The sequence below is a fragment of the Arvicola amphibius genome, chromosome 8, assembly GCF_903992535.2.
Source record: "Arvicola amphibius chromosome 8, mArvAmp1.2, whole genome shotgun sequence".
In the NCBI taxonomy this organism is placed as follows: Eukaryota; Metazoa; Chordata; class Mammalia; order Rodentia; family Cricetidae; genus Arvicola; species Arvicola amphibius.
This window is the reverse complement of record NC_052054.1, coordinates 44,999,353-45,016,141: the sequence shown is the minus strand read 5'-3', so window position 1 is coordinate 45,016,141 and position 16,789 is coordinate 44,999,353. Positions and strand designations below refer to the sequence as shown.

General features: G+C 42.1%; 2 protein-coding genes across 2 annotated transcripts in view; both read left to right on the top strand.

The window, feature by feature from the left end:
• Slc35f1 (solute carrier family 35 member F1) overlaps positions 1-16,789 on the top strand; it is a 430,910-nt gene that overhangs the window by 402,227 nt on the left and 11,894 nt on the right. The window contains exon 7 of the mRNA XM_038340065.1: positions 380-534. Coding sequence (XP_038195993.1) covers positions 380-534 — 155 coding nt within the window. The remainder of the gene's footprint in view (positions 1-379; positions 535-16,789) is intronic.
• Positions 8,599-9,157, top strand: LOC119821179 (60S ribosomal protein L29). Its single transcript, XM_038340066.2, has one exon. The coding sequence runs from the start codon at positions 8,599-8,601 to the stop codon at positions 9,043-9,045; it is 447 nt and encodes a 148-aa protein (XP_038195994.1). The 3' UTR covers positions 9,046-9,157.

Genomic DNA, 16,789 nt, shown 5'->3' with positions numbered 1-16,789 from the left:
ACACACACACGGGTGAGGTGGGAGTAATCTTAAAACTGACACTAGCTGTAGTGAAGTGGGGCAGACACTGGAAGCCCCTGCATATTGCCATCAAAAAGCTTTTCTGGAAATAGCATGGTGTCAGCTACATGTGAAGAACAACATGCATTTTCAAAGCACAAATTTTAAGGTCCCATTTTGTGTTTTATCTCTGCACCAGCCAATATTAAGAACCACGCAGTGTAGTGAAAGCAAAAAAAAAAAAAAAAAAAAAAAAAAAAAAAAAAAAAAAAGCTATCTATAGTGAGTCATGGATGATGTACCCCACCCCTTATCCTCCAAGCCCAGATGCTGAGGTGCCCTGCAGAGGCCCTAACACTGTCTTCTCTTTGCGCCTCAGGACTTCTCTATGTCGGCTTTAGCGCTTGCATGTTTGGCCTCTACAGCTTTATGCCAGTCGTCATAAAGAAAACAAGCGCCACCTCCGTCAACCTTTCTCTGCTCACAGCAGATCTGTACAGTCTGTTCTGTGGACTCTTCCTCTTCCACTACAAGGTAAGTTAAGTCGGCACCTCTTTGTGACAATGGCAGTTATAGGGATATCAAGTGATGGACGACATGGCCTGAGATTTGGTGTGTGGGGTTCTGATTTCATGTGGTGAGTGGGAATTCACCTCTGGGTAGAGATATCATGATTTGGATATGCTTATTTCAACTCAAAATAAAGGCAGCATTTTGTCCTGAGAGACCGACCGGTGACTGGGGACAATAAGACAACAAAAGGTAAGCAACAGATCTTTAATAATGGGGAACAACTCAGCACAGAAGCTATGATTTCCAACCTAAGATTAGAAAGTTGATATTTTATGTTCAATTCCCAAGCTGCAGCTACAGAAGAGATTTTGCTGAAGACTTTGGTAGTTTATTTTCTCTTTGGGAAAGTGGCATGATCCCCACAGTTCTCTGAGTGGCAGATGTTCTATAGCAAACATAAATGGAAAAGGCTGTTGCATTCCCTCAAAAAAGTATCATGACTAAAATACTGGAGTTTGGTAGAAGAAAGAAAAGATTTGTGTCAAGCATTTCAGTCAAGGTATCAGCCCTGGGAAAAAGAAGAAATCTCCCCCCCCCCCCACACACACACAAAGATGGCTGTCTCTTCAAAGGCGAGATTGTATTGATCACATTTCTGTTGTCATAAAACAAGCTGATAAAAAGCAACTTTGAGGAAATAAAAGGTTTGTTTTGGCTCACAGTTCAGAGGGAAACCAGTCCATTCACGTGAGGGCAGGCCTGGCAGCAGGAGCATGAGGCTGGCCTGCCATTTAGGAAGCACAATGATCTCATTCCATCACTCACAAAAGACTCGGAGAGAAACAGAAAATGGGACCAGTTTAGCAAACCCTTAAAACCCATCCCAGCAATATACTTTCTCCAACAAGATGCCACTTCCTCATGGTTCCATAAAGTACCAAGTGGGGACCGAATCTTCAAATACATCTGCCTCTGGGGGACAGTTCTCATTCAAAGCACAGCAAAGACCATACACTCATCTTCACAGAGGCAGGCATGGCTAATTGAGAATTACATGCCAACGTCCACTGCTATTCCTCTAACACCAAACTTGCTGCATCCATTAATAATCAATTAGAACTGGCATGTGGGAAAAGGCCCACTTTGTATTTATTCATTAATCCTGTAAGATAAGGATTGACGGGGATTTGACACAGTATGACCAAGAGTAGAATGGCCAATCACATAAATCCAAAGCAGGACATGGGAAAGAAGAAAAGGCAGCAAATGAAGCCTCTAGACCCTGCCAGTCAAGTGCATCAGAGGGTATCGCAAGTACAGAGTGTGTAGGGTCATGTGAGCAGTCAAAGCTCCTTCAACCATGTGACACTGGGCTTGGCTTGAGGTGGGCAGGGTTCTTAGAGAAATGATAAACTAGGAAGTGCAGGTTCTGGAGACAAGAGGCAAAGCTGAAGTGAATAATGAGAATTATTGTAGGAATAGGCTGAAGTCCTACTCAAAACAGAGAGGAGAACACAGAGCAGGCCAGTCAATGAGAGGGCTGGAGACATGCAGAAGACTATGCAATCAAGTAGTCTTCTCTATGCTATGGTTTTCCCCAAATGTAAGCAACAAATTCAAATTGTATTTATTTAAAGCGTATGTGGTGGGGTTTGAAAGAAAATGGCCCCCAAAGGGAGTGGCACTATTAGAAGGTGTGGCCTTGTTGAAAGAAGTGTGTCACTGTAGGGGTGGGCTTCTATGCAGTGTAACTATTCACTTCCTATTTCCTGTGAGTCACGATGTAAAATTCTCAGCTACTTCCCCAGCACTATGTCTGAGTGCATGACACCCACATCCAACTGCAATAATGGACTGAACCTCTGAAACTGTAAGCCACCCCAGTTTAATGTTTTCCTTTATAAGAGTTGCCTTGGCCATGGTGTCTCCTTACAACATAGAACAAGATTCTTCAGCACACATTCAGTCTTACCACAACCAAGCTAATTTACAATCCATTCTTTCTCTCCTCTCTATCTCTCTCTCCCCTCCTCCCTCCATCTCCCTCCCTCCATCCCTTCCTCCCCACCCTCTCTCTCCCTCTCCCTCTCCCTCTCCCTCTCCCTCGCTCCCCCTTTCTCATTAAGACTCTGTCTTCTTCAGATTTCAAGCAAGCATTACCATTACATAGAGTCACCTCGCTGGGCGCTAGTGTGCAGAGTTTACTCAAGCTTTCCTTCTTTGACAAACATCCACTTAGTTTTCTGTGAGTCTTTACTTTGCATGGGGTCTTTTGCCCAGTATAGCATCAAACTGACAGCTGAAAGAAGCTTCCCAAGGCTGGGCCATATTTGTTGTTTTAACTCATTTTATCCACATCCTGCAATTTCTGTGTCCTGAGCTCACCCAAGTCCTCATAGGGGTGAAACTGTCTTCCGCTCAGGTTGCCCCTGAAACAGTGCTGGGAAGGCCAGACTCCCTCAAAACTCCCTCAATTATTTTCTAGAGTCTCACCACTATGGCAGAGTGGTCACCTTTCTCCCCTAAAGTTAAGTATCCTGCTCTGGTCCACTCCTTAGCATGAACTCAGTTTTTATCAGCTAATCTTGTAATTTATACTCTAATTATTAGTTAACAACTTCATTGGCTCCTAAACAGGAAGAATCTTATCATCTCTTTAGGAAGGATGACTAAAGTCATTGCTCTGAGTGAGGGCCAAGGTCATGTTTTAGACAGTCCAGAGCCAATCCAGCTATCAGCATCCCTCAACAGGGTGTTCTTGAAAGAATAAAATGCAGATCCATCGGCCACCCACCAAAGCCTCAGAATCAGAATCTGGGAACATATTTAGGAGGCTTTACCTAAATAGCCAGCTGCCCCATGAGTCCAGTGCTTTCTGAATTTGAGCAACTTAAATTCAAAGTAAAAACGTTAGTAAATTTTATAAAATTGAAAAAAGTCATGGTAATAAAGTATTAATTTGTAAGTTCTATGGAGATATTGGAAGAAAAAGCCAATTATATTTTTATACATCTATTTTAGAAAAATATGTATTGAAGTCTCTTGTTTACTTTTATTTCATCTATCTGTCTGTCTCTCTGTGTGTATCTATCCATTTATCTCCCTAGAAATATGCTTCTCGGTACCCCAGCTGACCACAAAGTTACTGTGTAGTTGAAGCTAACTTTAGACTTCTGATCCTCCTGTGTCTACCTCCCACAAGCTGGGATTACATGTGTGTGCCACCACAGCAGGTGCCAGGTATCGAACCCAAGCCTTCATGCATGTAAGGCAAGCAAGCACTGTACCAATGGAGCCGGATTCCAAGACCTTGTTGTACATCTCGCATTGTTTCTGTTTTCATTACTGAAAGACAATAGTTCCTGGCATACTCTGGATGCAAGACCTGTATCAGGTATATGGCTTGCAAATGTTTCTCCCTTTTGGTGATTGTCGCTTGTTTGCTTTATTCTCCGTGGCGTCTGAAGAACAAATGTTTTCTAAATATACTTTTAATGACATCAAATGCATCTATTGTTACAGAGGCTTATTTAATTGTGGAAGAAATCAAGGAATCCCACTATTGTTCTGAGCTGCTGAGTCTTCTCTGAATGCTTTCTGTGTTTCTATGGGTTCCTTCCCTGAGGCTCCTCCTAGTAGCTTCAAATTGCTTTCTGCTTTCTGCACTAGAGGAATAGTTGACAGCCACAGCTAAGGAAGCGCTGTTCAGGTGGGGATGTTGTAACTATGAAGGGTAGGTGCAAGCTGGTCATTCTCAACTATGGCTTCATGTGAAGAGTCTTCAGGATCCTGGTGTACAATCTCCAGTTTCCCTGATCCAGGAATTCTATGCATCGAATGTGTGAAAACCTGGCAGTGCCCACTACTATTCACCTGTAGTTAAACCCCTGGTTCAGACGTACAAGCAAACAGCTAGGACCAAGTGATGCCAATGAAAACATTACTGCTAACTAGTCACTCTATCAGGATGTCATCACTCCGAATGTGGAACTGACTGACATAGGAATCAGTTCTCATCACTGCGGGAGAGAGGACAAGGATGTGAGCGCAGGAATGCAGAGGGCCTCCTGCTTCAGTGCTGGAGACTAGAGCAGTGGCCGGGACCTCTGTAGGTTTTACCGCAGCCTGTAGTTTCAGTTTTTCCTCTCGCTTCACCATGATGTGTTTATGCCTCCTTCTGGTGTGGTTATGAGCGTCTGGAAGTTGAGCGGAAAGGCGACTTTCTCACAGATGTTGCTTACCCACACAGAATTAAATGACTAAATGAGGCTCTCCTGCCCGGCATTCATTATTCGCTCTTCCTTACTCTGTACTCCCAGGGGGGAGAAATCCATTCTTTCTCCCTCCCTTTAGCCGACAGCGGCATCTCTGTCATAGTGCTGACTGGACAATACAGCCTGCGTCCTGGAAGCAAGTGTCTTGATTCTAAATGAGACTCTCTGGATGGAATGGGGCTCATGCAATCTCCGTGTTTATGACTTTGGAAAGTGGCTCTGCGCTTCTGTTCTTTATTTTTTGACAGCGATATTGAATCCAGAATAGTAAATCTGCAGCGACCTATGGAAAGGCTGAGGAAAAAGCCTTACTCAGCTTCAGGAGCCCCTAAAACCAAATCCAAGGAGAGACTAGCATAGAAACTCTTCAGTTTGATAGTCTTGGCTTTTCAAGGTCAGAGCGTCATCTTACAGACTTTGTAGGTTTCGTATAAAGAGTAGATTTACAAATGGAGACTTGCTGCTTTGATAACTTCCCACAACCCCAGTGGCTGACCAGGGTCTTAACATCTAGTTCAGGAAGTCAGATCACTCAGTTACAGTCACATTTTGGTGACTCTGTTTCTTCTGGGAGGCTTTGGGGGGAGAACCCCACTTCCTATCCTGCTTCTAAAGACTTCTTGTATTTCCCTTGTCTTCTGGCCCCTTCCTCCGTCTTCCAAGTCAGGATATAGTATCTTCAAAACGGATTAGTCCTGCTTTCCAATATATTAGGGACCACTGGATTATAGTAAGCTTACCCAATAACCCATGACAATCTCCCCATCACCAAATCCTTAATTTAATGCCATCTGCAGAGCCCTTTTTGACAGGTTAAGTAACATGTTATTCAAAGATCTCATCATTGAGGAACACAATGTTCTGGCTACACAGGGAAACTATTAATAGTCACAGGAGATAACCAGAATGCCCTGGCTGCAGGTCAGGCCAGCTGCGGCGTGATGATGCCCTGTCCAGAAACCATGTCTGGACAATGAAGGCACCTGTTCTCCCTCAGACGCCTGGACTCTGGTGGTAGAATTTCTCAAAAGCATCCCAGTGTTCTGATAATGTGTGGTTTTAACAATGAAATCAGTAATTCATGTGGGGAGAAAATAAAGTGGAGTTCAAGAACTCCTTTCGTGTCCTCTGTGTGCAATAGGAATTGAATAGCTAAATGTTAAGATGTGGCCAAAAGTCAGAGGAATTTGGATGTAAAGTGCGGTTTGCATTTAGTATTTAAATTCTTTGGGGTGGATACTTATTGTCTCTAGATTTCAAGAGGATAAGATTCACCATATGTAGATTTCAGAAGAGTAAGTTGGAAGAAATTGCTGCTCAGCAGTGAACGGAGACATTAGGCTTTGAAGATTAAACGTATAACCGGGGTTTAGCAATTCCTGTCTCATTCTATTGTCTTTTACTACTGATTTTAAAATTGTATAACTAGATGCAACTCTTAAAAATTTGTTATGAGTTCTTGTTAACTCATCTCATGTTTGAAAAGCCAAATGTGGCCTCTCCATCATAAAACTATAAGCTAGGCGGTAGTGGCATGAGCCTTTAATCCCAGCATTCCAGAAACAGACACAGGGCATCTCTATGAGTTTGAGACCAACCTGGACTACAGAGCTAATTCTGGGACAGCCAGAGCTACACAAAGAAACCCTGTCTTCAAAAGCCAAAACCAACAACAAAAGAGTAGATATATGCTGGAGAGATGGCTCTGTGGTTAAGAGCACTGCCTGCTCTTCCAGAGGTCCTGAGTTAAATTCCCAGCACCCACATGATAACTCACCACCATCTGTAATGAGATCTAGTGCCCTCTTCTAGCCTGCAGGCATACATGCAGACAGAACACTGAGAATACTATATACATAATAAAAGAGTAGACATATTCCAACAGACATTTCAACTGTGCTTCTTGCATTTTTTCTTTCTTGAAATAGATATTTATGAGTAAACCAGAAACACAAGCAGCATTAGAAAGTTGCTAAAATAAAATGACACGCTATTGTCTGTGGAAAATCCTTCAGCAAAATAGTGACCGACATTGAATGTGCGGAATATTTCTTTCTGTCTGGCATTTAAACCAGGGACTAACATCCACATATTTGCTGTAACCATTTCAAGGCTTTTCACGGTGCCCCAGAACTGCTGCAATAATTAACATTTAAAGGCATTTCATAGGGAGGAACTGATGTCATAGTTTGGATAACATACTCTAGAAAATGATGGGGAAAAGTTAACACCGTGAACTCTCATCTGGTCCCCATCGAACACTCCACTTAGGTCAACAGCTCATATGTCTTTTCATACAGAGCATCAGAGAGCTACGGCACCCTACTTGAAGAGCAGTATCTTACGATCATCAGGTTTCTATAAAACTTTATTCTTGCATCAAATGCTTTTACCATCCAAATAGTCACTAAACACTTGGAAAATAGCTTTAAAAATGTATGCAAGAAAGTGACCTCAGCTGTTCTGGGTAAACTGATGAATGTCCATGCCACAGAACTTCATTTCTTTTCATTAGGAGCCATGCAGAATATTTTTGTCTAAACCTTGTATGAGGTGACTTATCCTATGATCTCCAAGAGTTATAAAGAAATCAGAAAAGAGTCCCAATGACCCCTTATGCTAACACCCCAGGTTAGATCCCTCAAGGTCAGAACCGGAGCTCTGTGATGCCCTGATCCTCTCTCCTGCCACTAGTGTCACAGCCCACATGCCACCTTCCCTTCCAGTTTCACTGTCATCGCAAGAGATTTGGCACACAAAATTTAATAGCGCGGATGATATATTATCATGTGTTAAATTTAAAACAACTTCATCCCATAAATATTTATCCTGGGCCCGCTATGTGCAGTTGTTGCTTTGCGATTTGCCATCTTATTTACAAACAACGTTGACAGAAGCACTGAACATCACTAGGCAGATGGATGCAGAAGTTGAGATTCCAAACCCCAGAAGCTCCAATTGGCCAGCGATTTCAAACGCCTTTGGCGTCTACGTGCCGTGCCAGATAGTTTGCAGTGGGACCCTTTCATTAAGAGTGGAATCTTTCATTAGACGTAGGTCAAAATCCTGAGCTGTGTAGTCCTGTTGATCCCCCGTGGCAATAAGCAATTTCAGAAATGTGCCTGTTCTTTAGACGCCAGGGCACACAGCCTCTTTCCCATGACAACTGGTAAACATCAGGGCAGTTCTTCACATTATATGTATAAAAATACCCTCTCATATGCATTCCATTCTGTTTCATTTTGTTTTTTTTAAATGACCAACCTTGCCATATTTTTTTTATTGCTTTATAAATAATACCATTATTATACCACTTCCTCCCCTCCTCCCATTTCCCTCCGGCTCCCTCACTCATCCTCCCTCCTCCCCCTCCAGTCCTAAGGGAGGGCAGGGTATCCTGCCCTGTGGGAAGTCCAAGGCCCTCCCCTCCCCTCCACCCAGGTCTAGGAAGGTATACATCCAAATAGAATAGGATCCTAAAAAGCCATTACATGCAGTAGAGACAAATCCCAGTGCCATTATCATTGGCTTCTCAGTCTGCCTCAATTGTCAACCACATTCAGAGGGTCCAGTTTGATCCCATGCTCGTTCAGTCCCAGTCCAGCTTGCTTTGGTGAGCTCCCATTAGATCAGGCACACTGTCTCAGTGGGTGGACCAATCCCTCGCAGACCTGACTTCCTTGCTCATCTTCTCCCTCCTGCTCTTCAACTGGACCTTTGGAGCTCAATCCAGTGCTCCGATGTTGGTCTCTGTCTCTATCTCCATTTGTCAACGGACGAAGGTTTTATGGTGATATTCAAAATAGTCATCATGGCCAAGTCCAAGAACCACACCACACACAACCAGTCCCGGAAATGGCACAGAAATGGCATCAAGAAACCCCGGTCACAAAGATATGAATCTCTCAAGGGGGTCGACCCCAAGTTCCTGAGGAACATGCGTTTTGCCAAGAAGCACAACAAGAAAGGCCTGAAGAAGATGCAGGCAAATAACGCAAAGGCCGCGAGTGCACGTGCGGAGGCCATCAAGGCCCTGGTGAAGCCCCAGGTGGTGAAGCCCAAGGTGCCAAAGGGCCCCAGCCGCAAACTCACCCGTCTCGCTTTCATCGCTCACCCCAAGCTTGGGAAGCGGATTAGAAGCTACATGGCCAGGGGGCGTAGGCTCCAAAAAACAAAGCCCAAGGTTCAAGCCAAGGCAGAGGCCTCAGCTGCAGCTCAGGCTCCCAAAGGTGCCCAGGCCCCTGTGAAGGCCCCATAAGAAAGGTCTCAGTCTGCCAGTGTGAAGAGATGGACTGGTGTGGATATCTACACAGTGTCTGCAGATGGTCAGGACCTTGTGCTGTTTTTACAAATAAACTTGAGGCAAGTTCTGTTAAAAAAAAAAATAGTCATCAGTCTGACTATGCGACAAGGCCAGTTCAGGCACCCTCTCCACCACTGTCCAGAGTCCTAGCTGGGGACATCCCCGCGGACACTTGGGAACCCCTCTAGCGCCAAGTCTCTTTCCAACCCCAAAATGGCTCCCTTAATTAAGATATCTTCTTCCCTGCTCCCATATCCGTCCCTCTTCCATCTCAACCATCCCACTCCTCCAAGCGCTCCCCAACCCTCCCTTTCTCCCTTCTCTCTAGGAGAAGGAGGGAGAGTAAAAAGTAGTGGATTTTAAGTTCATCATGTTCAGACATAAATCGAGAACATGAGATTTAAAAGTTAATACTTAGCTTTTAATGACTGTCTTAGGTACATTATGACCGTGTCAGGTGTGTAGAGAATTGAAGAAATTCATTAATTCATTTCCCAGGCCAAAAGCATTAATCACCACATAGAATGATCAAGCGTTTTAACTTGGCTTCCCTGTGCCCACTAGGCCTCAGCTTATCGTGCTCTGAGACTTCTTCCTTCTGTGATGAGTTGGGGTGAGCGCTGTTGACTTTAATCATTGGGTTTCACTGCTCCCATACAGGCACTCAGGTGCCCAGGTTTCATTTATTATCCGCCACCCTCTAGGGCAAGGATCAAAAGTGACTTTTACGTCACACTCCTGCTCTTATAAAGCAAGTTCTACTAAGGCACAGACGTGGCCTCTTCATATGTGAACCATGTTGCTTTGTGTGCAATGGCCATGTTGATTTTATTTCCTAGGTAGGGGCTGGAAAATGGCTCAGAAGTCAAGAGCACTAACTGCTCTTCCAGAGGGTTCAGATTTAGTTCTCAGCACCCACAGGGAATCTCATAACTGTCTGTGACTCCAGTCCCAGGGGATCCAATGCCTTCTTCTGGCTTCTGGAGACATTACATGCATGTGGGGCAAAAACATGTTTGCAGGCAAAACACACACACATACACAAAGTAATAAAATAAAATAAAAATATTTACTAGGTATAAGAAGTTTATTGATATCTGAGCTAGACCTTCAGTGGGTGTCTTCGTGAGACATACTGGTGACCTGTCAGGCAACCAATACCAAGTGTCTTTAACCTCCTCTCCATTCTATTGGTCAGAACTCAGTCACATAGCCACAGCAAGGTTGAAAATGAAGTCAATCCATTTATGTAAGAAGAAAAGAAAATAAATTTAGAAAAAAAAAACCTATTTCCTACCACATTAAAAATTTCCATTTGCCAAATATTCTGGAAGGGATAGAAAAGTTGGGGACAAATTGTAAAGCATTCCCAGAACGACACAGGAGAGGTCAAAGTTCCTTCTACTTAAGTCTATTATAAACTCCGTGTCACAAAGACATTTGAAACTTGTGGCACAATAACAAATGGTGAGGGAAAATAGCCAGATTAGAGGTACTGTAGATTGACTTAAAGGAAAAGCTTGCATTTGCGTTGGGTACAGCAGAGAATAAACAGCCCCAGTTGTCTCCTAAGAGGATGCAGGGGGTGTGTTCATCATCACAGTGCATGTCTGGCCCTATACTGAGATGCCTGACTTTCACAGCAAACCTGTAAAGATTTATCCCCCATGGCCTAGAATATTACTGAGCCAATTTTACAGAAACCATCGCATCTTTTATACTAAAATAACAAAGACTGGATCCAACGTAAAGTCTAAAACAAAGCTATGACATATGCCCTGCCCCATTTTTAGAGGATAACCCCTTTCTCTCTTGAGCCACCATTCCAGTTTCCTACAGAGCCCAGCAAATGGAAGCCTCTGAGACCACATGCCATCCCACGAAACAGAGAAAGGTGCTGGTGTTTCCCTTCCTGAGGATGCTCCTTCGCGTCCCCCAAGTTTGCACAATTGCTACTCCATCAAGTCCCTCCACATTGGAGAGACCTGCAAGTACTAAAGCGAGCCAGCACCTCCTTCCCTGAATACTTTCCACAGTGAGTCCTAGGTTTGCAACAGTGATGTCTCATGCTGGAATCTTCTAGATCTCCATTAACTACTGCTTGTCCAGGTATATGGTATTCAGTTTTATTCCTGTCCTTGTTCAGTTGCTTTCAATTTTTTTGATTGGCTTTTCACTGAAGCACGGATGAATTATATGGTCCTGCTTCCTTCTGAACTCTTTACTCAGAAGCAACTTTGTTGGAATACTTATACACAGCCTTACCCATGTAGATGTGCAAGCAAGCATGTGTCTATGTCCATCTGCATACATCTCAAAGGCTGTCCACCAAAACATGAACAAAGTGCAAGCTCAGCCAGAATGGCAAACACAAGCCTGAGCCTAGTAGTAAATTCTAGCTCTACTACCTACAGGGAAGCTCCTGTTCTCCACAGTGGATGCATCTGGCATTCTAATGATGCCCAAAGACTGCTCTTCACAATGCTTTGAAGATTCATAAATAAGATGAATAGGTCTACAAAACCAACTTATTAAAGCTATCAAAATACTGCCTTTATTTATTCATTCATTTGTTTGTTTATAGGCAGGAGCTCTCTATACATATACATATATGTATACACACACACACACACATATATATATATATATATATACATACACATATTGGTTTTTGAAGATAGCCAAAATATTTTTAAATATAATAGTATAGTAATATATTAACTACAAGATCTAAAAGAGACCCAATAATGGTTGTAATTTCAAAGCAGTGATGAAAAGAAGTGATGTTTGAGGAGATCCATGATATGAACATATCACCATTATACCGGTGAAACATCTCAAATACTGTTGAGGATGATGTAGCACGTGATGATGTAGCACATGACTTTCATTAATGTTTTCGTAGATGCTAAATGTCAGTTTAGTCAGTGAAGGTCAAGGCTTCCCATCCAGATCACAGACTTCTCTGCATTGGAGCAAAGACCTCTGGGTAAGAGTCTCTATGGTGACCCGTGTCTGCAAGCCCAGTACTTGGGAAGCAGGAGGAAGAGGAAGAGTGCAGGGGTTGAGAGCAATGCAGTTACATGGGGAGATTCTGTTTCAAAATGCAAAGGAAAGAGAAAACTGTGATTTGGTGTTGTTATAACAGCCTTGAGCAGATGTTATTTCTCTTAATGGCCACTTATCCATTGGAAAAATGGGCTGTTGATAGTACTCATTTTATAGGATAGTTTGGGGAGTAAATGAAATGGTACATGCCTTTAGCATCGGGACCCAAGTATTTCCCTTGAAAAATGTGTTCTTAATAACATCTCTAAAAAGTAAAAAGAAAGAAAAACTGCATAAAATGTTACATACTTTTAATGCGCAGACCTCTTTTCTAAGCTAATTGGAATTATTTTCACCCATTTTGGAGTACATAGAGGTCTGTCCTGTACTGGAGCTCTTGGTGGCACCTAAGGATGAAGTAGGATGACGTCAGCTCAGTCAATTATGAGTTTTATTTTATGTAAAGGACTGGGGGAGAACCAATGTGAGCCAGCCACCCTGAACTAAGATGGGAAGGAAAAAAACTAAAGTCATATCGTACTCCAAATAATGAACTGTTGGTGAAACCAGAAAAAAGAGAGACTGGGAGAACATTCCAAACTGGTGTCATATTTCTGGTGCAACCCAGGAGCTGCAATATCAAGCAATAATCATATGCACACACTAGCTTGTCCAGAAAAGGAGAGCATTATTCACACTAGTTAATTTGACAATAAATGTCCTTTCTACATTACATGTCTCTTTTGGTACTTTGTCATTACCATCTCTTCAAAAATGAAAGAGGGGGAGGGATCAAACAGATGGTTATGTATATATTGGTTCATGGATGTTAAATTTAGAAGATACTTACAGACTGTTGGAGAAAAATATCTAACACTAGTAGTAGAAGAACACAAAATTTTATTTGAAATTTAGTCTAGAAAATTAACTAATTCTATTTTTATAATTGTTCCAAAATTTAATTTTAAATATAATATTCAGTGTTTCACATTATGGCAGTACTCCAGAGATTTAAAAAATTATACAATGCCATGTAATTCAGTAGTTATGACATATAAGCTTTTATTGAAATAATCCAAACTTCTGCACCCAGAACTGATGCCCAGGCCATGCACATATCTATATGCTAAATTTTAAAATAGATATTGAGAATTGTTTAGTAGGTAGCATCTATGTATCAGAAATTTCTATTAAGACCATATTATAATTTGTCCCTTGACAGCTCCACAATAAATTTTCTCTTCTCATAAATTACACTTCCATTTATTTCATTCTTCTATCCTTCTTGCTATTACCAAACACAGGAAAGAGGAGGAATAAAGAATCGCAGTATGACTGGAGGAACCTTCGTGTGACTTTGTCGAGAGCTCTGCTCCTTCAGCCATCATCATACCCCTAATTCATTGCTCATTTCTTTAAGCTGAGAGAGAAGGGCTTCCATGCTCATCAATAATTCGTATAGATGTTAAATGAAATCTGAGTCCTCCCATGCTTCAATAGCAGCGTGTATGTGCTTACAAACTTAAGCATGGAGAATAAAGAAAAATGACTTTGTAGTACAGTCCACTAAGCAGCTAATGTTGAGAGTATGAGTAAGAACAGACTTCAGTCAAGGGTCGAGGTCTGCAGGCACCAAGTTATATGTCATTGCTAAACCTTGCAGAACGTCCCATTGCCTCAGCATCAGGATGGTTATGGTAAACTGTGCTCCTCTGAAGGACTTTCCTTCCCCAACTAAATGAGATGTATGAAAGAAATATTCTAGAAGAAATTGATTGCAGTTTTGTTTGCTAAGGTTTCCATGCCTAACCTTGAAACCTTTGTTGTACACTTCTGAATGCCATTTTCCTAGGACATTTTCAGTCTACTGGAAAGAGATGAATTCAATAATGGAAGAACTTTATGGGGAAATTATTGGTAGGAATTATACCCTGAATAACACATAGCTTATACTAGCAATGTAGAAGACAAATATAAGTCCTCAATGATTAAAGAGATAACATATAGGAGAATGTGTGTGTGTGTGTGTGTGTGTGTGTGTGTGTGTGTGTGTATGAGAATAAATACACTGTGCAAATGCTCTAAAGAATCACACTTGGCCTACATAGGTAGCTCCATCAGTAATGTTCTTACTTTTTAAGCATGAAGACCTGAGTTCAATCCAAAGAACCTATGTCATAGAGGCTAGAAGTACTGAATACCCTTGTAATCTTAGCATTGGCAAGCAGAAACAGGGAGAGACAGAGCTCATTGGCCCACCAGCCTAGCCTACTTGATGAGTTCTAGAACAGTGAGAGACCCTGTCTCCAAAAAAATAAATAAATAAATGGGAATAGCTCCTAAATAATGACACCGAAAGTTTTCCTCTGGCTCTCACGTGTGACTGCACACACATGCGCTCATGTGCATGCGCACACACATACACACACACACATGTGTTGGCGTGCACCCACATGCTCAAAGACACAGAATCATATTTCCTATAGTCTTCTTTGCTAACTGAGATTCAGTATTAACTTGTCTCGGTTTCACTTCCCATATTTCATCTGCCTTCCTCTAAGATGGATTTTCTTCACCGACCAGTGATCCTGACTTTCAGTTACAAATTAGATTATGCTTTTCTGCTAAGCACCTGGTGATGCTTCTTTCTCGTTGCATTTGGAGTAAAATATGGATACTTTGGTGAGCCACTCTACTCATCACCATATCCAAGCATTATGTTCACTGAGTTCAGTTGTGTTTATTAAACAGATGGGTAGGTAGAAAGCATTCAGGGTCTTAGGTAATAGTTAACACTCAGTGATTGAGTGAAAGACTAATTACCAACCCTCTTCATTCCATACAGTCACTAAACTGGACCATCACAAATATGGTGGTTTAAAGCTGCAGAAATGTATTCTCTCGCAGTTTGGATGCCAGGAGTCTAAACTGGTTTAAGGGAGCTATGCACTGTCCTATGGTTCTGCTTGAGAATCTGTTCCTCTCCAGCTTCTGTGTTTGCGTTGTTCCTTTGTAGGTCATCATCTTTAACCTCCACATGACTCAAACTATCATTCCAGAAGGTTCTGAGTCACTGGAATTTTGCCTAGATAAGATTGCTGTCATTTTTTCATTGTCTTTAATCACAGGATTAAAAAGGCATCCGCAGTGATGTGTATCCCAGAAGAAATCCTCCTTACCTCCCTGTTCAGGTTTCTCACAGCAATCAGGATTAATCTTGAGCCAGACAACTTCCTTCTTTTCCTGCTGACTCAAAAGCAGGAGAAGTCCAAAGTGGCCATGTGACAATCTCAATTTCTAGTTCAATGTAATCATTGTTCTACTTCCTGGGCAGAGCTTGCTTCTCCTGGAACTAAACCTTTTTTTAAAATTGATTTAATTGAGTTATATGTTTTCTCTGCTCCCCTCCCTTCCTCTCCCCTCCTCTTACACATTCTCCCAAGGTCCTCATGCTCCCAATTTACTCAGGAGATCTTGTCTCCTTCTACTTCCCATGTAGATTAGATCTGTGTATGTCTTTCTTAGGGTCCTCATTGTTGTCTAAATTCTCTGGGATTGTGAATTGTAGACTGGTTTATTCTTGCTTTATGTCTAAAAGCCTCTTAAGAGTGATTACATATGATATTTGTCTTTCTGGGTCTGGGTTATCTCACTCAATATGTTTTCTAAATTCATCCATTTGCTTGCAAATTTCAAGATGTCTTTTATTTCTGTGTATTTCTCCCCTGTGTAAATGTACCACATTTTCCTTATCCATTCTTCAGCTGAGGAACATTTAGATTGTTTCTCCTGGAACTAAATCGTATGCCTGTGTATTACCTGGTCCAATAGTGAGTAGTGGTACTTCTGTGTCTCTCCCTTGATTCCACTGAAATGGGACAGTTGATCTTTGGGATGCATGACCTGCAACACACATATGAACAAAATAGCCTTTATCAGTTTTCACATTTAGTCACCTCCTAAATCATCCCAGCCCTTGGTATATCTTTTGTTGGGCTGAGGGAAAGAGATGTGTTATGACACAAGAACTCCAGGGGTGTGATGGCCCCGCTCAGTGCATCTCTCAAATACATGTGATCCCATCTTGACTATATTGTGATAATAAGAAGGGCTCATGGGACGGTGATGCAAATGAGCCATTGAGCCCCCTTGGTTGAAACTGAGCCTGTAATGACACGTTCTCACAGAGTAAACCCCTTGACTACTACAGTCTTTTTTACAGGACTCTAGAAAATGGAAATCTCCATGAGCAAGGCTTTCTATCAATTCCTCAAGCCAAGTGGAAATGTCTGTTCGTCATATAAAAGATAATGGCAGAAATCCATTTTTAGCTCTCTATTGCTGCACTCATGTGTGAAATTACCCACAGGGGAGGATATTTGCCTGTAAAGGAACTTTATAGGGACTGGCTGCACAAACTCTAATACCAAATGAATTGGTTTTGCAAACCAAACAGAAGGCCTCATAAACCAAATGGGAGCTGCGGTGCTGACAAAGACTTAACTGTGGGTGACGATGTTAGGCATGGGGAGAGACTGGGAATGCGTGGTCGCTGAACCCCAACAATAAGGTTGATTCCCAGAGAATAAATCACTTTCTGAATAGTAAATTATAATAACACCTTGGTTTTCCAATGTGAATAGACAAGCCT